The 23,866-nt window shown below is 47.0% G+C and overlaps 3 protein-coding genes; 2 read left to right on the top strand and 1 right to left on the bottom strand.

Annotated features, from left to right (window-relative positions):
* The first annotated feature begins 13,307 nt into the window (after positions 1–13,307).
* Positions 13,308–17,727, top strand: GSTUM_00000785001 (uncharacterized protein). XM_002838048.2 has 5 exons: positions 13,308–13,468; positions 13,541–16,297; positions 16,361–16,647; positions 16,719–17,086; positions 17,137–17,727. Exons 2-5 carry the CDS (start codon positions 13,675–13,677, stop codon positions 17,513–17,515), a joined length of 3,657 nt encoding a protein of 1,218 aa, XP_002838094.1. The 5' UTR covers positions 13,308–13,468; positions 13,541–13,674; the 3' UTR covers positions 17,516–17,727.
* Positions 17,728–18,230: 503 nt separating this feature from the next.
* Positions 18,231–19,237, bottom strand: GSTUM_00000784001 (mitochondrial 37S ribosomal protein MRPS8). XM_002838047.2 has 1 exon: positions 18,231–19,237. The coding sequence occupies exon 1, from the start codon at positions 18,971–18,973 to the stop codon at positions 18,503–18,505; it is 471 nt and encodes a 156-aa protein (XP_002838093.1). The 5' UTR covers positions 18,974–19,237; the 3' UTR covers positions 18,231–18,502.
* A 614-nt stretch (positions 19,238–19,851) lies between these two features.
* Positions 19,852–22,422, top strand: GSTUM_00000783001 (uncharacterized protein). XM_002838046.2 has 2 exons: positions 19,852–21,070; positions 21,163–22,422. Exons 1-2 carry the CDS (start codon positions 20,018–20,020, stop codon positions 21,472–21,474), a joined length of 1,365 nt encoding a protein of 454 aa, XP_002838092.1. The 5' UTR covers positions 19,852–20,017; the 3' UTR covers positions 21,475–22,422.
* Positions 22,423–23,866: the final 1,444 nt, after the last annotated feature.

Below are 23,866 nucleotides of genomic sequence, written 5' to 3'. Positions count from 1 at the left end.
CAAACGATCCGCTGCTCTAGTTCTGGGGCCACAATTTTTAAGGGCCATCAATATTGATGAAGGCTGGAAAAAGCAGATCATTCCCGCCCTCCCAAGCCTGCCACTTACCGTACATCATGGGCGCCTGGCCATTCCTCTACCTGTGAGTCTCCTGTCGGCCATCGAGGCTACACCACCCCCTCGATCTCCTCTGGTAACCGAAGATGTTCTACCTACCTCTGTGGTGTTGTCTCAGGAGACTCCTATGAATTTGGAAGAAGGACGTAACTCTGAGGTGACTGGACTGGGTGACAGCATCCATGCCCCCTTTCCAGCAATGGTGTCATCACCACTGGCCTTTGATAAAGAATGGACTTTGCAGGAAGGACAGCTGTTGAGCTCCCGAGAGGTTTCACACAATGCCCAGACAGCGTTAGAGGTTCAACTTCTAGATACCCAACCCGAGGAAGCTGATGCCGCTGCGGCTCAGGCTGACTCAATTATGGCAGAAGTATGCGAGATGCTGGATGCGGGTAGGACTCCCTCTCCAGGGTCCCGCTCAGATAGTATAATTGGATTCATGTTGGAAGGGCCGCAGGATATCCGCTCTGGCAACACTCAACCCCTCCTCTCCTCGGAATCCGCTTTGATTGAGGACGACTCAGTACATGATGTCCAGGCTTGGATGAACAATGACGCCGCATTTGGTAATGAAGAACCCGAGGGCTGAGTGGATTACTAGAGCCAGGTACAACTGCTGGAGCGGGCGGTGAAGGCGCTGACAGACATTATTGGCAAGTAAGGGGAAGAGATAGAGACCCTATAAGGTAAGTTGTCCCCCTACCATCAATCCCCTTCAGTGGGGTCTGGCAATATCCCGTTTAGTTTGTTGGGAATAATACCACCCCCTGCCCCCTTTAAGGAAAAGGAAACTGCTATGGCGGCTCCTACTACTAAAGCCTCCTTCACGGAGGTAGTAAAACGGATGGTATATGTGCCCAAGCCTCCTGCCGCTCAGAAAGAACAGACACCCTCCACCTACCCCACATCAGCAGCCTCCTCCTACCAGTCTAGCACTAGGAGCTCCTCCAGTGAAGAGGGGGTAACATTACATGTGGCTCGTGGGGGAGAAGGCAAATCGGTACACTAGGAAAAGGAGGATGGAGAGGAAGAAGAAAAGAGAGAGGGAAGGAAACGTGGTAGATGCCTGAGTGGTGCTGCCAGAAGAAGAAGAAAGGCTGCTAGAGGATCAGGTGGCGAGAAGGAGATGGCGACCCCAGCCAAGACTCAGTGGAAGAATGCTGATAAGCAGGAACCAACTCTGCTGGCAGTGGCGCCTGCTGCTCCACCGGCTCGGTCAGGGCCAGCAGCTATGGCCAGTATCAAGGTAACCGCAGCCCTGATGCGACAGGAGTACCGACATATTCCACAGGGACCTTCTGACCCACTCAACTCGGTACCAGTGCCGCCACAGTCGTCACCAACTCTGGATACCTACAGAAGACATATTACTATGCGGTTCGCTACACGCAAGTAGGTTGCCTTACCAGAAGATGTTGGCAATGAGGCAATCCGGAACCGAATCAATACAACCTTCTTAAACCAAGAAAGGATTCGGGGCAGCGCCCTGTACATCCGTGCTGGGCATGTCCAGCCTGAGATTGGTTGTATCTTTTTGACCCTGGCAGGATATTCTGTTACTGAATTAGGCAACCGGCTCAACAAGGCGAGGCTTAGCCTACTTAGAGAATTGTCGCTCCCTGAGTTTGAGTTTTAGAGAAACCTGGGAAAGGTGAAGATTTTTGTTTCTGTTGTCCCACTTGCTGACACAGGACGGGGATCAATATGGAGGGTTGAGGGAAGAACCAGAAGCGCGGCCTTTGATGGCCTCCACACTGACTTGGAGCAATACAACACTGGCGTAGTTACTGTTTCCCAGCCAGATATTATGGGATCCATCCACATCATGAGGCAGGCCAATGCTACAACATGTGGCATCCGCTTTGTGGTCGAAAGGAACGAGGCCATCGGGGAAAGACTGGCAAAGGGGAAAATTTGGTTAAGAGGAGAAGCCCGCAACATCCGGGTATTTGAAGAACATAGACCCCTAATGATTTGTGGTAAGTGCCTGGAGACTAGCCACTTTGAGGCCACATGTGGTCGCCCACCCCGCTATCGGTTCTGTTTTAGAGTACATTTCTCCCAGGAACATATGTGAAGCAAGCTTGGATGTTCTGTAGGCATAGGTCAGGCCTGTAGACACACTAGGAGACAATGGTGGCTTTGCAACTGGATGGACCACTTCACTGGGTACAAGAGGTACCCAGGAGTAAGGTTGTCGCCTCCAAATACATTGTCCTTGCCACCAAAGCAAGGGATAACTCTACCAATGAAACCTGCCAAGAAACTGGAACAACAGGGAAGCTAGACAAGGGGGACCCGAAGAAGACGCCACAGTCGTGGAAGGTCCCTAACACCACAGCTGGTTGAAATCAGCAGCGATGAGGAAGACAAAGGCTCCCGTCATAAGTTAGGCAAGGCCAACGGTAAGGAACCAGAGTGTCCCTCCCCCTCCCCCTCCGCGGTGTATGAGATATTGAAAACCACTGCCAACACTAAACAGAGCCAGGAAGATACTTTTTGGACTGCCCGGGACTAGGATAGTGGTGTCCCCAATGCCTCTAGCCCTTGCGGCCCGAGTGGATCAGTTGAGGCCCCCTTTTAATGCTTATTATGACAATAGCATTAAATGTGGGGAGGAGTAGTTGGAATCGGGCACTGGCATTTGATTTGTTTTCCTTTGTTTATTTGTTTTTTATTATTGAACCACCAGTGGACCTAGAGGGACTGCATGTACCTATAGATGTTAATAGATGGAATTCATTTTCTTTTATTAAGAAGTCGGGGGTTGAGGTCTTTGTTCAGTCCTATATCTGTTGGCTGTTTGAGATTGTAAGGCATAGAGAGAGTAGTACCAGTGTTGGCTATTGGGAAAAGAGGATGAAAAGAGTGCTTGCTGGAGTCTACATCCAACCCGGCTATCCTAAGGACCAATTTTTTGGTTGATTGGGCAAACTCGGGGAACCAGACATCATGTTTGGTGACTGCAATGCCAGACATCAAGATTGAGATGACAATGTGGACCATAATAACATGGGTGGACGATGGCTGAAGCAGTAGTTCACGGCCCCGACTCCCGACATGAACATGGTCCCCCCAATGGTACCAACCTTCTGGGATATTTCCAGAATCGACCTTTAACTACACCGGGCACCATACATTAGGCATCGATACCTAGACACCACTAGCTGTGAACAGAGTGCTCAGGCCCTTAAGTTGGTGGTTGACCTCCCTGATAATATCATGCATAAAAGGCCAGCCTGGAAGAAGGTAGTATGGGAGAAGGTTGGGAAACAGTTAGATTCCCTGCAAGAGGTGGAAGATGGGAAATGTGTGGGAAGGAGTGAGATGAGTGGTGGATGCACTCCCATGGGCCTCCATTGGCAGAGGTCAGTGCGAGTGGTGGACTCCCAAGTTGGATAGGATGAGGTTGGATGTGGCCCGACTACATCAATACGCCAAACACTGGGTGGAGCTGACGGAGGACTACAAACTGGCCTAATGTGTTTACCAGACGTGCCTGTTAAGGGCTAGATTCGAGCACATCAGGAAAGAAATAGCCGAGAGCCAAGACCCAGACATTTTTAAGTTGGCATGGAAGCTAGAAGCTAAGCAAACTCTTTCCTCCATGGCCAGCCCAGCTGGGTCCTATGCTACTATGCACTCAGACATTAGCGACCTGATTGTACAACAGTTGTCCCCTATTGACCCTACCTCTTAGGAGGACTCTGAGATCGACATAGATAGTGCTCAAGAGATGGAAATTGCCCTTGCCAGGTCCCCTACAAATATGGGCCCAGGCGAGGATGATATTAGTTATCCCTTCCTACATTTTTGGAGGTGAAGAGATACAGTAATGTTGTGATGCCTGGTTGACTACAGGCTATGATACAATATCCCAGACTGGCACAAGGCTGAGGTGGTGCTCATACCCAAGCTGGATAAACTCAGGTATGATATCGTGAAATTGGGAAGAATGATACATCTCTTGCCAACGCTGGCAAAGATCACAGAACGCGTAGTCCTGTTGAGGCTGGCTGCCTGCCTGGATATGGGAGAAACACAATTCGTGTCTTGTCAAAAGCGGGGTATTCATAACGCCATAGCAGTAGTATTTAAATTCTTACGGAATAACGAGAGATACAAACGTCTGATCTTGTCTATGGATGTCGAAGGGGGGTTTGATAACATTAATGTCGATCTCCTGTCAGACTTTCTGGTGGCTAGAGAGTGCCCTATAAACCTTTGCCAATGGATCTGGTAGTGGGCTTCCTATCGATCAGTCCAGTTTCGCTTCAACGGATGCGTCTTCCAACCCTACTATGTCAGTAAAGGAGTGCCTCAGGACTCATCCCAATCTCCGTTCCTTTTCAGCGGATATGTGGCAGACATATTGAGGCTACACATGCAATACTCCCCTGGTGTGCTTCAACTAGTAGTCTCGCATGTTGACGATAGGGTTATTATGGTAGTAGCAGGGTCGAGTAAGGCTGCCCACTACTATGCAGGAGAGATATTTGCAGACTGCAACTGCATAGCCAGAGTTAGGGGAATGGAGTTTAGTGTCCTCGAAGCCCAGTAGATTGGGTTTGGGGATAGGGCATGGGAAGAGATAGAATTGTTGGGAGAAATGGTTTTGCCTTCAGAGGACTTGTGGGTTCTTGGATATAGGTTTAATGTATTTCTTAACTTTTCTTCTCATGTAAAGTATTGGTTGCAAAGGGAGTTGGGTGCTAGGAGAAGGATTTCGCCATTAGGAAGGAGATTTGAAAGCGCTGGTGGCTTGGGAGCATGGGAAACCTACAACTTAGTGCAGGCAGCCTACCTTCCAACCATCTACTATGGACTTGAGTTTGTAACCGACCATGCGTCGTATGTGAAGCAAATTCAGGTCTACATTAACAACTGCCTCCGGTCAGTATTTCGAACACCTATGAGGTTGGCAAACAATATACTGTTAGTCGAGTTCGGAACGCCACCTGTTGCTATTCAGAGAAGATACCTACAACGGAGGTATTACAACCGGTTCATCAATTATCGATATTGTGGCCAGCATCCCTGGTTCAGGGAAATACAGTTACAATAGAAGGAGGAAGGCATGATGGCACATTGGAAGACTTCAGATAAGGAGCTCACCTGCCACCCGACGGTTACAATTGGGAAAGGCAAGGCAGTGATGGCTCCACGCCACCGAGGGTTGTACACGGACCTCTGTACATCTTCGGATGTGGTTATATATATGGACGGGTCCAAGTGCTCTGAGGGGGCTGGTGTAGCTTGGGTGGTATTTGAGAGAGGGGACTTGACCCGTGTTAACAGGTGCTTGATTCTGCCATCTTGGAGTATTGTGGAATGTGAGTTATTTGCTGTTGTCTGTGCTATGCGGCATGCACAGGGTATAGCCAAGAGACGCTCTGTCCACGTGTTCTTGGACTACGTGCCGACCCTCATCATGGTTGACAGCATGTTTTCAGATGGTAACTCGGTTGAGTTGTGGGAGGTAATGGTACCCGTGTTGAATGCATTCTCACATGTCAGTTTCGGTTGGGTCCACAGTCACGTGGGCATTGATGGCAACGAGATGGTTGACCTGAAGGCTAAGGCATGTGTCAGACACCCCTCGTGCCGCCTACTTTAGGAAGGGGTTGGCTTTAGGATTGGTCATGTGGCCCTGGCCTAGGAGCTCTGTAAGGAGGAATGGGGAACTTGGCATACTAAGAAAGGGCGTGAGTATTATGCCCACGAACCGAAAGCACCCCGACATCTCTAAGGCCTGACCCAAATGGATTTCTATATTTTGTTAAGGATTAGTAGTGGGACAGGCATGGTTGGCCATGACAGCTGTGATGGGAAGAAAGACCAGCGCCAATGGACTGAGTGCTCCCGCTATGTTAGAGGGCATCCTGCTAATGAAGACTTGTATAAGGATTCGGCAGTCCTGAGGTGGAAGTACTGGTGGATGGATCCTCAGTGGTTGAGCCTGGGAATCCCTCATCATGTCGGGGTTGTGGATGGGGAGTTGGTGGTGGAAGGTAACTCCTTTGATGACACATTGATGGTGGAAAGGAATGCAGAAACGGTGTTGATATGGGACCCTACCACCTGCACCCAGTGCGAGAAGAGACACGACGGTAGTGGCTGTGTCTTGCCGGCTGTGGTGACATTGCCAAAGAAGTGGTTCTTTTTACCCGACCAGCAGTGGTACGACTGTCCCTATTGTGGTACTGCCATTTCCGCTGCAGCCACCAAGAAACGCACCACCTTCATCGAACACTTCAAGAAAAGGCCACAGTATTTACGCGTGTGCCAAGATTAATTTTGGCATTCTCAGTACCTGCAGTGGGACGAGCTGAACCTGGCGATATAAATATCAGTGGTCTTGAGGTTGGCTAAGGTGAACGGATTGCTGAAAGAACTCTGCTGCCCCTTTTGTGGATTGGTATTGGTGGAGGGTTACTTGGATCTTGGGTTGCATTACAAGAGAACGGAGGGATATTGGGATAGACTGTATGTTTCCTTTATTGAGTATATGGGCCAAATTGTGTGAGGGGTGGATAGGGGGGAGGGTATGAGACGGTGGCTGGATAGCGAGGTGGGAAGATGCGTTAATCCGGGGCAGCTGTTAGGCGGAGACAACTTGATAGACTTCAAGATTGTCTAGGCCAATCGAGATTCGTTTCTGTAGAGGGAGATTGTCTAGAAAGGCTCAGAACTGGCTCGTTTCATTTATGACTACTAGGAGCGAAGTAAAGTAAAGTAGGTAGAATCGTAAAAATAATATCATATTGTTAAGATCTCTTCTAGTTGCTTGATGATCTCTAAAGCTTGCGAGGTACTTCGATATTTATATTCCGCATCTGAGTGTTCACGGACTACATCTATTTATCATACAACTATGTACTTCTTCAATCGTAATTAGCAACGTCGAGTTTTCTTCCAAGGTGCGAACACCTGTGGACCCTGAAAGCTATCACACCCTCTTCAGTAATTACAATATTTCTTCTTAGGAAACGTAATGTCCCCAATAGTAATATCCCGATTAGCAGAGTCTTTAGACTTATAGCCTAGTTCTTAAGTCGAACTGAGTTGGCTCCAATTGTCTTCGCCATTGATAAAATGATCAGTCTTATCCATGGCTATATCTGCAAAGGTAGTCGTTATTACAACCATCGTAGGTCATTTGATTCCAACCCTTTGTAACTCCATACCCAACCAATAGATTTTCTTTGGATAACTTCCTATTCACTTGCAGGAAGCCACTCCACTAGACTGGTAATTAATCCCTCGGTCGGCAACCTTTGGTTGCTCTCTGGGTAGTAGGTTTCAGTAACCATCGTAGTATTTGAGAATCACCCCATGACTACAACGTGTTCCGAAACCCAGTTGCAACACTCCGTAAAGTTTGTTGCTTCTTTGGTAGTGTCTTTTGGAGTTCTAGACTCTTCTGGTATATGCGATTGTATCGGTCTCTAGTAGAGATCCTTTACTATTTGATACCATCTTGTTATGCAAAATCGTCCTGTTACTTACAGCCCATACCAAAGGTCTCATACCTTTGAAGCCTAGTAACTCTCTGAGTAGTTGACAGAATTACTCTGTTTTACTTCTCAGGCCTAGCCGAAGGTCCCCTCTCATATACCCTGTGAATAGGATCCGGTCGGAAGGACAGCGGCGATGTATACGGTGTTATTCTAACACCTTCAATTCTGTGGTACTGTAGTCACAGGACGCAACTGAGATTGATATATGTAATGACGGGCGGGCTCAGTAAGGGAGCCGGAGGGGGGTGTTGGAGACCAGAGATTCCGATTCCAAGTGGGGTTACCCTACTTAGGGTGGTTCCTAGGTATCAGGTTCTGGTATTCCTAACAGCAGCGCTAGTCGCTATGAGTGCCCGTGAGCCCATTTAGGTAGTGATTTTTGAATTTATATTTGGAGGGAATGGTTGCAAGGCGGAGTGGTCTGCGGTAGTGTATTTTAGATAGTTTGTTTTTATGGGGCGCAGGGGAGACTAGTCATATGCCAGTGTTGGCAGTACTAGTATAAATAAAATTAGATTGAATTCTAAGTACTTTTCCTACTTATTACTTTAACAAATATAAAATATCTTTATGCTCTTCATCATTATCACCATCTTTATTGCTGCTACAAGAAAACTCTTCAAGAAGGAAAGTTAGAGAAAGCTTACAATAGGTGTTCCTAATAGAAAACAAAGGTCTTGTACTATTGGTAATATAGGCAGAGGCCTAGTACTATCGTAAGGTGAGAAGAAGAAAGAAGAAGAGAAGTATCATTCCCCATTGCCAAGAACTAACCATCCGAAGGGGAATCATTACAGTTGGGTTCTTACAAATGTGAAATACTAATAGGAAGCAACTGACAGTAGATAAAATCTACTTAAGTATATCTGAGTTCTCCTCTACTCTAACACTTAACTACCTTTTAAAATCAGGAATCTTATTGAGTAAAACCACAGACTTAATAATATTATATTTTACTATTTTGTTTTTTCAACTCTACTGTTAAGATATTGAGACTTTTATTTATCTTTATCTTCCAAAAAATATAGTTCAGTACTATGACACTCTTAAAATCTATCTTCCTACATATAGTCCCTATTACAATAACCTACTTTCTCAACCTAATCTACTACCATAATAACAAAAGAAATTCAAAAATGAATACATAGTAGAAATCAATATTTGGTATATCATCTATCTGCTTTGATAATTGCTTTAATCCTATCCACTATTAATTCTGTTAAAAAATCAAAGATTTCAGGATTACAAGGTTTCCTCCACATTGTTATAGTCTACTCAATTGCCTTTTAGCCTTATTGTCAGAATCATTCATAAGCTATTGTTCAATATAATACTTCTAAAGCCTATCTTTTACCAGTTACTAAACATCTTTAACTAGATGAAGTGTTAGGAATACTAGAACCCGATACCTAGGAACCACCCTAAGTAGGGTAACCCCACTCGGAATCGGAATCTCTGGTCTTCAACACCCCCCTCCAGCTCCCTTACTGGGCCCGCACGTCATCATATATATCAATCTCAGTTGCGTCCTGTGACTATATTACCACAGAATTGAAGGTGTTAGAATAACGCCATATACGTTGTTGCTGTCTGTCCGACCGGATTCTCTTCACAGAGCATATGAGAGGGGACATTCGGCTAGGTCTGAGAAGTAGAACGGAGTGATTCTGTCAACTACTCAGAGACTTACTTGGCTTCAAAGACACAACACCTTTGACATGGGCCGTGAGTAACAGGACGATTTCGCACAAAGAGATGGTATCAAATGGTAAAGGATCTCTACTAGAGACCAATACATTTACATCCACCAGAAGAGTCTAAAACTCCAAAAGACACTACCAAATGAGCCAACGAACTTCACGAAGTGTTGCAACTGGGTTTCGGAACACATCGTAGCCATGGGGTGATTCTCAATACTACAATGGTTACTGAAACCTACTACCCAGAGAGCAACCAAGGGTTGCCGACCGAGGGATTAATTACCAGCCTAGTGGAGTGGCCTCCTGCGAGTTAATAGGAAGTCATCCAAAGAAAATCTATTGGTTGGGTATGGAGTTACAAAGGATCAGAGTCAGACGACCTACGATGGTTGTAATGACGACCACCTTTGCAGATATAGCCATGGATAAGACTGATCATTTTATCAATGGCGAAGACAATTGGAGCCAACTCAGTTCGACTTAAGAACTAGGCTATAAGTCTAAAGACTCTGCTAATCGGGATATTACTATTGGGGACAGTACGTTTCCTAAGAAGAAATATTGTAATTACCGAAGAGGGTGTGATGGTTTTCAGGGTTCACAGGTGTTCGCATTTTGGAAGAAAACTTGACATTGCAAATTACGATTGAAGAAGTACATAGTTGTATGATAAATAGATGTAGTCCGCGAATACTCAGATGTGGAATATAAATATCGAAGTGCCTACCAAGCTTTAGATATCATCAAGCAATGGAGAAGAGACCTTAACAATATAATATTGTTTTTACGATTCTACCCTACTTTACCTATTCTACTTTGCTCCTAGTAGTCATAAACGAAACGAGCAAAGTCCGAGCCTTCCTAGACAATCTCCATCTAGAGAAACAAATCTCGATTGGCCTAGACAACTTTAAAGTCTATCAAGTTGTCTCTGCCTAATATGAAGATCCAATAAATAGACAAGAATTTTATAAGAGCAATTTCCTATCTTCCAAGCTATCTCTAAGAGGGCAACTGAGTCTTAGCATTTTCAACCTCTAATATCCTTCTATAGCTCTAGAAAGTAATATTAATTATAAATATCAATGATTAGCTACCTAGTAACTCCACTACTAGTAGGTGTTGAATCAGGAAAAACAGATAAATCAGGACTATGAGTTTAACTATAAAAACAGTCAATTATTATTTGGCTAATCTTCCTCTCTCCTGCCCTACTAACAGGTTTAGTACAAGCATTATTCTATATCTGATTTGTGTATCTAAGTACTCATTTTCTTTTCTTTCCTAATTCTCTCTGTACAGCTATCTTCTATTCCTATACTGCCTTTCTCTTCCACATCTCCCTTGTCCAATACCTATAAGCTAATCCCTATTCTAGTCTCTCCAAAGCTAGGTTCTCATTCAAATAAAGTCTCTCTTATGCTAACTACTTTTAAGATACTTTTATACAAGTCTTCTCCTCAATGTTCTACAAGAAACATTAAAAAAAACCTTTTCAACAATCTCAGAATATGCTGCATAACAGTTCTTAAAAACCTCCTCTATTATAATATTATCTGGTAACATAGTAGTTTTAGGATATCTTCCTCTACCCATCTTCTCTTTGCCTTCTTGATCTTCCTTTGAGATTGTATCTCTAATAGTTGTAAGGTAGATATTAAGATTGTAGGCAATTTGAGAATATCACATTTGAGACTTATTGGCATTTAGTCTGAGAATCTACCTCGAGGTAAACTCTGAGAGATACTGAGAGTATTAGTTTTTTGGCATAACTGCAATGAATAGGAGGTATGATTTCTTAAAAGTAAAAAATAAGTAGGAGAAACAGTCTGGTTTAGGTTAATTTATTGCAACTTATTTAAATGATGTTCAAATTGTAAAGCAATGAGAACTCTGTATTGTCACCAATCATGGTGCACAGTTAATTTTGGCAACTAACAATATGCAAATATATTGTTTATTTAATAGGTTGTTTTTTTCTTTTTTATCTTTTTATCTCTTTTTCTTTTTTTCTCTCCTTGTGTCTGTAAAATCAAATGTAACTACTCCGAGATTTTGACTTCGTCCCAAGCTGGTTTTTTTTTTTTTTCATGATGCGAATTATGAGATTCCAGAGATCCCAGAGATTCCCTGCTCGTATCCTTGTCTTGCTCGATTTTCTCTTCCATGTCCGAGTACCTCCGTAGGGTGTGGGCAAAAGTCTGTCGAACTAGAACCCAAAGTTCCTTTTAGTATTGTAGGTAGCATATGTAGGCCAGGCACAACCGAAAAGACCGTCAAAAAAAAAAAAAAAAAAAAGTCAGTCGAACTCGACTCTCGTAGGCCGAGTTTATATTATGGAGAGGAGAGGCTGTCCGAGCATACAATTGGTTGATTTCCTCGCAATTCGGTGAAGGAAAAATGTCTGTTGGATTCTGGGCAAAGTACCTGGAGCAGAGAGAACTGGTCTCTGAGTGGGCAAGAAGGCTAGAGCCAATAACGTGAGGTTCGACAGACGTACCCCCATCCCCCGGCATTTTGATGCCTTTTTTTTTTGTGGCATTGCTGTCCTGTTATGAGGGAGCACCATGAAGTGGCCCTCTCAAGTTGCTCATATTGGTGGCAAAAGATTTTAACGGCACAAACAATATACTCACCTTGCCGTATTTTTCGCCCTCATTTTGGCTGAATTTTCATGTTTTTCTTAGACCCCTGCTTTATTTCAACGTGCTAGCGATATGCAAATCTTCCCGGGGAATGCGGTAATAGAGGATTCTGTTAATTCTATTCCCGCACGATACGTAGCCTTACTTTTTGCTGTTAGGCAGCCATCAAATCTCTTGGTATTGAGGCTTGTGAGTTAAGGCGGAGAATTTCCTTTGAGAGAGGGAAAGTCAACTATGCGCTGAGATGCCGATGTGATGTGGATAATAATAATACGCCTGATATGTTTTGCTTTGGGGAATGCCGCTAGCCATCGGGATGGTGACTCCCACCGGGTTCCCTCCGAGACCCATCACTACCGAGTTGTGATGAACGGGTGCAAAGTTTAGGCCACCAACGTTGTCGATCCGGAGCACAATCTCGCCGTGGGAATTTCTTTTAGCCATGAGTGGAGAAAAAGCAGACCCTTTTGGAGGGAAATGTGGTAAAGTGCCTGGGAAACATCACTTTTTGGTCTAACATTTTCCTGGGACTCTCGGAATATTTCGGTATATCTTGCTTGCACTTCCGTTTGACTGAGGTTGCGCCTAATTTTTGCTTTACTTTAATTTGTTTTGTTTTTAGGGATCATTGCGGATGCGCGGGAGTATGATAGTACGAGTACAGTACTCATACCGGTAATTTGTTCGAGAATTTCTAAGATATCCGAACACCTTGGCGCCATGGATCTGTCCTCTTGGTGGGCCCTGGTATTGAGGTGTCCAAATACTTATGAAATTCGCGAGCAACCCATCATACTGTAGACGATGTTTGCAGCTCTCGTGTGACGGCACTTGTGCTCGTGGGTAGCGCTCAGTGCTCTCTGAGAATTATATAGGTCTCGAAGCCTCAAAGATGATAGGGGGTGTTGCACTCAGTGCATCATCCTCTTCCTGAATGTCCCCAAATTTCTTGTAAGAAGCGAGGTGGGGGGAGGGGCAGGAAGGGGCATACCGGTATATGAAATTCGCACTTGAGAAGCCGCAAGGAGTCATAGGAGTCAGCCCTGGGGTTCCATCCCCTTCTATGCATCTTTGAAAGATTGTATTGACTCTTCAGATAAGATATTCCGAAGGAATCATGCAGCCGCACTTGTTTGCATGCATTACCCGTATTTCATCATCGATGGCATATCCGGGGCCAAATATGGGCCAATTGTTTGCTTGTTCTGCGGTAATAGATTGGGAACCCTTGGGACCGGCAGTAGAGGCGGATAGAGGTAGCACAGATTTCGAGGCGCCGAAAAAATTACCCTGCGGAACTATCCCGCTGGACCCGTCAACTACAAAGCTCTATGTTTCCGCCGGGCATCTCAGTCTTCAATTTCGACAGGCTTGCCGGCTTATCGAGAACCTTTTAAGACCTAACGTCTACTCGGTAGGGAAATAAAACTTGGACTATCTCGGCATTTGTACGAAGCAGGCTGGTTGTTTGCTGTAATTCGAGGTGGGTCTTGTGATCTGGAAACACCTAGCTCCGATAGATGAAGTCTAGGCTTGGTGCTAAGCTTTATCGCAGGTTTTGGTTCCCAGGAATCTTCGAACGGCCCTAGGAGGAACTCGCCACTTGTTCTCCTTCTCCGTTGGTGAGCCGAACACCAGAGTGTTCTGGAGTTATCAACCCACCTTCACTAGATTTATCGCTGGTCGAGTATGGAGATCTTTATTCAGAATATTCCTTATAGCAGCGGCCGGGATTCCCAGCTGAGGAGAACGCTGGAACCTCATCTCAACGAAATCGGCGTTCTAGCCTTTAGAGCTACAGTCTTTAAGAGAAAGCCAGGCAAGGGAAGTTGGAAGAATGGAGCTCTGACTGTTCCAACCCAAGAGGCGGGGAAGAAGTTTCTTAGTCTCTATGGAGCACGAAATAGTGGGGTGGCCCAACGCATGATAAGGATGCAGGGAACTCCCCTCAGATTCGTGATCAGCAATAAAGGTTGCGACCACTACGTGGTCAAGAGCTTACAGAAGGAGCAAGAAAGTTTGATAAAGGAAAGCCTGCAGCAGCCCCAGATACAAAGGACGAGACCTCCTGGGAAAAAGTTCGATATCGAAAAGGTTGAGTGTGGCGTTTGGTCGACTGAGACAGAAGGGTGTGCTCCGGTATTTGACTGTTACTATTCGATCAATGTTGTCGGCACTCTGCGTTTTGGAGGGAGGGCTGTCCATGCTGTTTTCGAGAGCGAGTGTGATCCTTCTCAAGATGACCCATTGAGCCTTGTGTTCGAAAGGCTTGGTTTGGAGGTGCAGAGCGATGGTAGTTCGACCAACAAGTCAATTGTGGCTCGGTATATTGATATGATTTCAATTGTTGTTTCCAATTGGGACAGCAAATCTGTTACCTTCACGTTAGATAAAGCGCCTAGGTTCTACGAGGAAACTACACAGCAAGACGAACTTTTATTCGGGTTTTTCGGTAAGGATGTTCGGAGGCGCGTTTCGTGCCTGGGTGCAGACCACGCTCTTTATGCACCATTCGCTTTTGTATACCGAATACATCTCAAGGAAGCCCACGAAATAGATTCCATTATGCTTCTTGGTGAACACCGTGGAATCCCTCCGGTTATCGAGAAGCGAACAGATACACGTTCCGCGGTGTTTGAATTCCAAGAATCTAGCAAAGAGCTGGTCGCCAAGTTGCAGAGGCAGTTTTTTGGTCCGGAGATGTTCCCCATCGCATTCCAACTCAATGCGATGTGGGCCGGTGGCTACCTACCCCCAAGCTCTGTGTTGAGGTTGTTACCTCAGGTCGGTTCATTCATTAGGAGGCACGGCTGCGAGCAAACCGCCACCATTTTGCAAGAATTTGTGGAGAGCTCTGGGCGAGAGGATCCAATGAACGAACCTGGCACATTCTCCCACCAAGCTCTCACATCTGGGTTGGATGGATGCGCAGCCTTCGCCTCGAGTCGCAAAGGATCATTAATAGCTTCAAAGCTAGAAAGGGCCCAGAAAAAGCACATGGCTCTCGTTCACCATGTCTCTATAACACCTGCTGGTTGCTACTTTTTCGGTCCCCTTCCTGAACCTCAGAACAGGGTACTTCGAAAGTATCCGGACCACCACGAATATTTTATACGAGTGACCTTTTGTGAGGAAGATGGGGAACCGTTGCTGTTCCAACATAAGGTGGACCAGTCACCAATATATAAAAACCAGTTTCGCTTTTATCTCTCGGAAGGTATAACTATTGCTGGCAGGAAATTTGAGTTCTTGGGGTTTTCCAGCTCATCTTTGCGGACTCAAAGTTGCTGGTTTATGGCGCCTTTTTATCTGGACGGCAAATACCTCGATCCCAAAATCGTCACTTCTAGGCTCGGTGATTTTTCGAGCATCACATGCCCGGGTAAGTATGCAGCCCGGGTTGGACAAGCATTCAGTGACACCTATGGTTCCATTGACGTCAGAGCGGAGCACGAGGTAGAGATCCCCGACGTAGTGAGAAATGGACGAACATTCAGTGATGGTGTGGGCACAATCTCACAACAACTCCTCGACCGAGTTTGGAGGGAATCCGAATCGCTGCGCAAGACCCGACCGACGGTGTTCCAGATTCGATTTGCCGGGGCCAAAGGGGTGGTCTCCCTTGACACACGACTTGTCGGAGACAAGTTCTGCCTTCGACCCTCAATGATCAAATTCAGGGGATCGTCTGACCGCAAAATCGAGATTTGTAACTCTGCGGACTGGCTGCCCATGTACCTCAATAGGCCTCTGATAAAAGTTTTGGAGGATATTGGTGTTTTTGAAAGCACTTTCATGACCCTCCAGAAAGAAGCCATTGAGGATCTACGACAGTCGACAACTTCAGTGGCCAATGCAGCAAATTTCTTGAAGCGGCAACGAATCGCCTCAACAGCTATAAGACTCCCATGGGTCATCGAGTCACTAAACAACCTCGGGTTCAATTTCAGAGACGACCATTTTCTAGAGCAAGCATTTGAACTATCTCTAATTACATCCTTACGGAGCTTGAAGCATAAGGCAAGGATACCGGTCAAAAAGGGCATGACGCTCGTTGGGGTAATGGACGAAACTGGCTATCTACAGGAAGGCCAAATATATGTTACGGTCCAAGCTCGAGACAAAAGTACATCGGAGAGTATAGCAGGGCGAGTATTGATCACCAGATCACCGGTACACCATCCTGGGGACGTGCAAATGGCATTGGCTATCGGTACGAACCAGTTGCCCCCGGACTCTCCGCTCCGGGCCTTGCGTAACTGTGTTGCGTTCCCTCAACGGGGTGAGCGCGATATGCCAAGTATGCTAGGTGGTGGGGATTTAGATGGAGGCAAGCCACACAAATCACCACCTCTCAAGAGAGGCTGCTAATAAGCCCCAGACTTATATAATATAATATACGATGCAAGGTTCAGTTTAAAGACGACATACGACCCGGCAGAGTACCCCAAGGTCCCAACGAAAGACCTCGGACGCCCGGTAAAGACTAGCGATATTGTCGACTTCTTCCTAGAATTCATGGAGAACAATCTTCTTGGGATGATTAGTTCCCGGCATTTAATTACTGCAGACAAGAAAGTCGAAGGCGTGCACCATCCGGATTGTTTAAAGCTTGCTGAACTAGCCTCCACAGCTGTTGACTTCCCTAAAACTGGGATAAAAGTGAGTTCAGCCCCCGGGAGTATACTTCAAAACAGAGCAGCCTCTTGACACTGCCCTGGTGCTCCCTTTAGGTCTCTAGGTCCGATTTCCCAAAAGCAACCTTCGCCAAGCCGGATTTTATGGCACCAGGCCCTCGCATATTAATAAAAAGGGGACCTGAATTCGTCGAGGAGGATGTAGTGCCAGATGATGATGATGACGACGAAGACACACCAACCTTATACTACGAGAGCGAAAAGGTCCTCGGGAAACTATATAGAGAGATCGACGAAACCGCATTTCTTCGCGAGGTTCAGGGAACTGTGAACAAGGAACGCCGAGCACGCAATGTCGATGAGGGCGCCGTGGTCCTCGGGATCTGGGAATGGCTTGAGGAAGCGATCCCGTCCAACTACAAATGGGAAGATTACATTGGCGTTGCAGCTGAGCTCAAGGAGGCGTAAGCAGTCCCGTCACTTCATCCATCAGCACTACTAACACCATACTTAGATACGAGGGGAATGTGGAACGGATGATGCTAAACTACTCGGACATGCCATGGAAATACCGCCTCCGAGAAGTCGAGGTATTTATCGGGAACATCGTGGGCAAAGAGCGGCAGACCCAAAGGCAGAAGGACGCCTCATCACAAATGAGGGATGAGTTCGACAGGCTTGCTAGCTCTATCGTTGAGTCTATGCAAAGCGAGTCAAGGGAAAAAACCCTAGGTATTGGTATGGCGTCGTTGTCGTTATGTCTTCCGGAGAAAAATTGGAAAGACCTGGATTCTCTCAAGAGCTTTACGTGGATTGCGGTAAGCGTGCTGTTGACTGAGGTTGACAAGATGCAGAAGGAGGCCAAGAGCAAGGGAGGTAGGAGGTTGAGGTAAATTTTCGATGGGGATTCTTTCCGTTATACGGGGTTTATTTGTTTCAGGTTGAGGACTCTCTCTTGGTTGTATCCACGATTAGTGATTCTGTCTCAATATCAGTATATCTCTTTCTTATTACTAAAAAAGGTTGGGGGGTATAATTATGTGGGTAAGCTTATGATTTGAAAGAGAACCTGGACATATAATATCACTCGGTTGCCGTTTCCAAACTTCTGAGTGAGATACGGGGAGGAGCATCGTCAGTTGATATGCCAGCCGTCAGAAAGGGTCTTCCTAGTGCCCGAGAACGACACAAGAAACGAGCCGGTGGGGGGGGAGAACGGGAAATAAAAAGTACCATCCGACCGTCACGAACCACAATGCCTATAGGTGAGAAGTCTACTACTAGAAAAAGCCTGAGCGAGAAAGAAACCCTAGTCGCCGTTTCCCAGGGTGTAATCCTGGCGCAATTGCTCCTCCGGTTGTTCGGCTTCAGGCGGCTTACCGATTTGGGTGGACTTGATTTGCTACAGCAATATCCGCAACCCTGGGGCTGTTGTGGCTGATATCGTATCATACGAGTAAGTCCTGATAAGCAGGTGTCATCCGCGGGGCCCTTATTTTACTTTTTCTTCCTCTGGGTGCCCTCGGGTCCGAGACATCATTCCTAGCGATGTGGGGCCTCGCTGGGGAAGTGTATCTGCTCCAGTTGAAGAATGGCCCTATGATACTGAGGGGGTAGTGTTTTGCAGAGAATGCCAGACAGTGGAGGTTCAAGATATCCAGGACGATCCCATCTCTCTCTTCCCTTTCACCAGTTCAGATCCTATCCGGTAGCGGAAAAACGTGACATTATATACAAAAGGGGGTTTCCCCTCCCCTTCGCCCCTGCTTTCCTGCGAAAAGGTCGTTTTCAAGTATGTAACCCCGTGAATCCCATGCATCCCGCAGCCGAAAAAGACAAAAAAAAAAAAAAAAAAAAATCGCCATTCCAATATCCACAATTCACCGCACCCGGCACAACAACTGCCCCCCAATCCTCCTCTCGACGGCCTGCCGAGCCTCCAGAATAACCCCCTTATCCGTCGACAAAAGCATAATCTCCCCGGCCTCAAGCGGCTGCACGAAATCATGCTGCTTTCCCGCCGCCAGATTCTGCAGCCCCAGAACCCCCATATGTATCCTCTTGGTTGGCTTGCTCACAAGCTTCATCCTCGAAAGCACGGGTTCGTTATCGTGATACTTGAGCGAGAGCCAAAGTCTCCTCCTTGCGATGTTCTCCTGCGTCGTCGGCGTCTCCTCGGCGTCCGGGCCCGCGGTGTCGCCCCGGGTCACGGAGGATATAAAGCCATGGTCTTGGAGCGCTAATGCGATACCTAGGTGTAGCTTCGACGGGATGATGGAGGTTATGGAGAGGCGTGAGCGTGAGGCGTTCTGCATGTGCGAGCAGAAGTGGCCGAGGTTTACGAGGGACATTCTTGTGATGCGGTCGACTTCTAGGTGGTCCAGGAACATACGAGAAGCGGTGGATATTGGAGGGGTTTTTTTTCTTCTTCCCCTCTTTCTTGTTCTCTTCCTCCGGGCCTAGTTTAGTGAAAGAAGAGGAGGAGGTGACGTGCCGTACCGTAGCTGCCGTTCCAATTTCTTCCCGGCAAAGGGGACAGGGAATCAATTGAGACTTCCCCTAGTTTCCGATTTGATGGAGGGTTTTGGTGGGGGAGTTTCTTGCTATGATACTGGTTTCCTCCGGCTTGGCGGGGGGAGGAGGACGATCAACGGGGGATAACAGTATCATAACATTTGTTGAAGCTTGATTATTCATCCTTTGATGTCTTGGCAGGCAGCAGGGTCGTGGGTTAGGGCTTTATTTGGCCAATTAGGGTGGAAGGACTTGCAGAATCCCATTGAGTGTGTTTCTTGTCAACATGCGGAAGGAGTGGCGAGGAGAAGGGGGAAAAGGAAAGGGGAAAAAAAGTAAGGTATGATAATATTATGGTGCTGTTGATATCACAGAAGAAGTGAAGAGATTTTCATTCTCTTCCTCTGGCTGACACCTTGTTGGGGTTAAAATGTCCCTTTCCGCGGGCCCATACTCGAGTACAGTATGAGACAGTGCTCGAGTGCTGGATCAGATAGTCTACATACCGGTTACTGGTGTTTCTGCCCGGTCTCTGTCCTATCCGGGCGGGTTCAGATTGGGGTTCACCTCCACCAGACATGACTTCAACCGCCAGCCAGACTGAGCAATACATCCATACAAACTCCATTCACTCCCTCACAATCCACCCTTCATTCAATACGTACCGGCACCCTCCCCTCCCCTCCCCTCCGCACCATACCCCATCATCCCATCCCACCCAACCTGCATACGGACCTAAACCACCGTAAAATATACTTTATACAAAAAATAAAATAATAAAAAAAAAGTCATACGATTCTCCCCCATCATCATTCCACTATTCAGCCCATTACCTCGTCCCAACCCGGCAGCACCCGCCGCTGTCCCATTCTTAGCCACCGATGATTGTCGGCCTGTCACTTATCCTCGCCTTCCTGTCTTATTTGCTCTACCGCCGCCTCTCTTCCGCCGACGGCACTAGTGGTCAGTCGAAGGCTCTCCCCATGTGGCCCTTCTTCTCAGCCTTCATTAAGCAGCCTCTGAGCCCGAAACCCCCATCTTCCCCTCAAACACAAGCAACTACAGCAGCTGCTGCCGTCTCAATAACAGTACAGGATTACGACGCGCCGAATTTCGAACCTGCTCCGAAGGGGAAGGATACCCAACAACAGCAGCAGCAAACAAGACGAACACCCGCCCAAGCACCACCACCACCACCACCATCATCATCACCCTTATCATCACCTGGAACAATCCCCTCCCTCCCCCCTTCCTTGCCGAATCCCCACTCCCCAGAAGCAACTCCCAAAGCACTCGCACCCTCTGCAGCCCCCACTGTTGGGATATCCGCGATACCCCAGATCTCACTGCTTACAGATGGCGAGAGAGATGGAGATGATCCGGGAGCGCGAGGTGTGGAGAGCAACAACCACAATGACGGTGAACAGGCCGAAGGGGATGAGACTGACGATGATGATACGCCTCCTTCCTTCCCCTCTTTAAATTCTGCCCAGCGAGCATCCGGTGGGATCTCATCTCTCACTGCATCATTATCACCGTCGTCATCATTATCACCCTCAACAAACACAAGCACAATGCCCTCACCCATCACGTCGACAGCAACAACAACACTACCTATGGCGCCTCCACCCATTCCCATTCCCATTCCCATTCGTGGGAGGAATCCGAAGGCAAACGCCCGTCTCGTCTTACCGGGTGTTCCACCTCAATCCTCCGCTGCTCAGCAACGGCAGAGCGAAAGTTCGGCCGCCCGTTCAAGATTAGCCGCTGTGGGACTGGGAGCCTCCGGTGTGGCGGCGGGTAACGGACTAACGCTCCCGAACCAGCGAAAATCCGCCACCCCTTCCTCCAGCAGTCGGAAGAAAGTCATCCTAGAACCCGGGCATTCACCGCTTGATTGGGCAAGATTACAGCGCTCCGGCGTGGACTTAAGGGTGAGTGCCGGAGCCGTAGCTGGCTTCACCCGATCTCTCCCGCTAAATCATCCTAACTGACTTTGCCTTTTTCTTCTTTTCCCCTCTACCAGGGCCTCTCGCATTCGAACCTGATAAAAGTCTCCCCCTCGATGCTAGCTACGCATGCAAAAGCCCCGGACGACATCTGGACCGCGCTGAACGGACGAGTATACAATATCACGGCGTACCTCCCCTTCCACCCCGGCGGGGAAAAGGACCTCCTCCGCGGCGCGGGCAAGGATTGTACGAAACTATTTAACGCTACGCATCCTTGGGTCAATGTTGAGGGCATGTTGGCTGAGTGCTTGATCGGGATATACATTACTGAAGAGGAGGCAGTTGCTTTGGCTGCTCCCGAATCGTCGTTGGAATCGGTCGATTGAGCAGCGTGGAGCGACCTCGTATACTGGGGAGGGAGGTGAGGGGTTAATTTTGGGTCCATGCCCGCTACGCTGTCCTTATTCGGGGTTAGGTTCTTCTTTTCGAGAGGAGGAGGTGGAGGGACGTAAAAGGCAAGAAAGAAAGAAATAGGATTTATAGACCGATGGATATGGGAGTTTGTGTTTTGCTTTTTTCCTTTTCTTCCACCTTTTACTTCTTTTTTGTTTTGCCTTCGACCCTACCTTCAATTCTCTTTCTTCACGAAACCAAAAATATCCCATCAGCGGATCAAACGGATGTGAAGGATCGGAAGGCGCAGAGATTCTCGGAACAGTACCTCTTCTTTTACGACAAAAGCAGCCCCTATCCTCTACTTCTTTAATTCCCTCACCCATGTTTCCTGCATCTTATCTCCTCATGGGCTCCTCATGTATGTTTCTTCTTCCCTTTTTCAACCTCGTCCGGGCGTTTCTAGGGGGTTTCCTTTTTGTTTTTAACTTCTCACCCAAGTTACCTTTGAATATTATCTACTTTTTCCGACTTACTGCCCCTCCCTCCCTCCCCCACTTCCAATCATTCTCATGCTCGCCACGTCCAATCCCCCTATCCATATCCTTAATGTCTCGCTCTATCTATCCCATATCCAGGATATACATACATAAAAATGTACCTTATCTGCATTCTCCATTTTCAATCCACTTGCTATTCGCTTTATTTAATGTTGCGCGCAGAATTTGTATGATACCGCTTTTTATTTATTCTCTCCATATTCCTATTCTGGCTCTATTTGGATTTTTGTCTGGGGGTTTATCTTTGCTATTAATGAATGTTGAAAGTGAAAAGGTTGCTACAGAGGGAGAGGGACAGAGAGGTCTGTGTGAAGTGTTTGAGGTAGGAACACGGCCCGGGGTCTCTGGCCTTTTTTAAATTTAATTTTCTTTCAGATTCCTCTCCTAGCTGATCTCTAGCTTTTGCTGTTTTTCCACCTTCCGAGTTTCCAGGAGAGGATGTATGTGTGGCGGATCACTCTCGGGGACTTTAGCCTGCGACTGCGACATCTCTTTTTAAAGACTCGGCAAACTGAAAGCACTCGAATCGAGGGTTAGTGATCAAGTGAGTACGTGATAGCCAGTGTGGGGGGTTGAAGATTGCTACGGCAATAGCGGCAAAGGATCACATCCGCCGATTTTTTTCTTTTTTCCCTTTACGACCTCGTGGACTGGAGTCTGGCTTGCGTCACCTATTTCCTGTCATCCCTGATAAGCTATTATGTGCTCCAACTCTACTGTATATTGCCAGGATTTTTTTTTGGATTTAGGAGCTCTAGTTGTAAGGCAACCGGGATTTCTGCTTCATCAATTCTCACTCGAGTCGAGCACTTTCGCCGGGATTTTGCAGGATTACATTTGTGATGCATCTGCACTGGCTATCTTAGACCATCCCCCCATCTCGCGTACAGGCTAGGTATATCACGGTCCTGTGTGTGTCTGCACATATGTATGCGGGTGGAGTGGGGTAGACGGATGCGGATATCTCAAGATGACCCGGGTGGGGTGCAGGTGTCGGGCGGCGGGCGACCCCAGGTTGTAATCAGCCACCTCGGCCACCTTTTATCGTATACAGTAAGCATTCTGGGATCATTTGAAAGTTCAGCGGGCTCTCCGTGATATACTGTAAAGATCGGGATGAACGAGAATATCGGCGCTAGCTAGGAGCACAAGACGGCCAGCGCAATTTCGCACCTGTGTCTCTGCTTATGGCTGTACGGTACCGTACTCGAGTAGGAGGGTAGTTCCTTCAAAGGCCTACCTATATCTAGTACGTGATCCGATGCAAATCGTGTGCTAAACCTAATTCTGTTTAAGCAGGGAATAACTTCTCTTGTTTGATTTTTTGGGTATCCCGGCCGGCTTCGTGAATTCAAATGTCCTATCATATCCCACATACAGTAACTGCAATAGCGCTTGGTCCCACTCCTGAAAACCTTGACGGGGGTAGGATTTCAGGGGCGGAATAATTGGCACAAACATGAGGCCTGCTTATTTCATAAAGAGTCTTCTTCCTGGTATGATATCTCGATGCCAAGTCAAACATGCAGATTTTCGCTGGGGTGTGGGAAAATCTAATAGTGCGGACTACAACCACCCCGCTCCGTAAATTCTCCCTTCCTAAAATTGGACAGATGTGCGAGTACTTTCCAGTATGATACCCGTAGATGGAGGTTGCGCATCACGGATGAAACTACTCGTACCAGTTCGATGGGTGCCATTCCCCTTGCCAACGATGCAACCCGTTAAATCTGAATTTAACAAGCCCAATCAAGATCTGCTCGGGGAAGGGAGGGGTTGCCGTACTTAGCACGAAATTTTAATTTTAATTTTAATTTTTTACTCC

This window comes from Tuber melanosporum, assembly GCF_000151645.1.
Source record: "Tuber melanosporum whole genome shotgun sequence assembly, scaffold_219, strain Mel28".
Classification (NCBI taxonomy): Eukaryota; Fungi; Ascomycota; class Pezizomycetes; order Pezizales; family Tuberaceae; genus Tuber; species Tuber melanosporum.
Note: the sequence above shows the minus strand (reverse complement) of the source record. Positions and strands in the feature narration are given on the sequence as shown.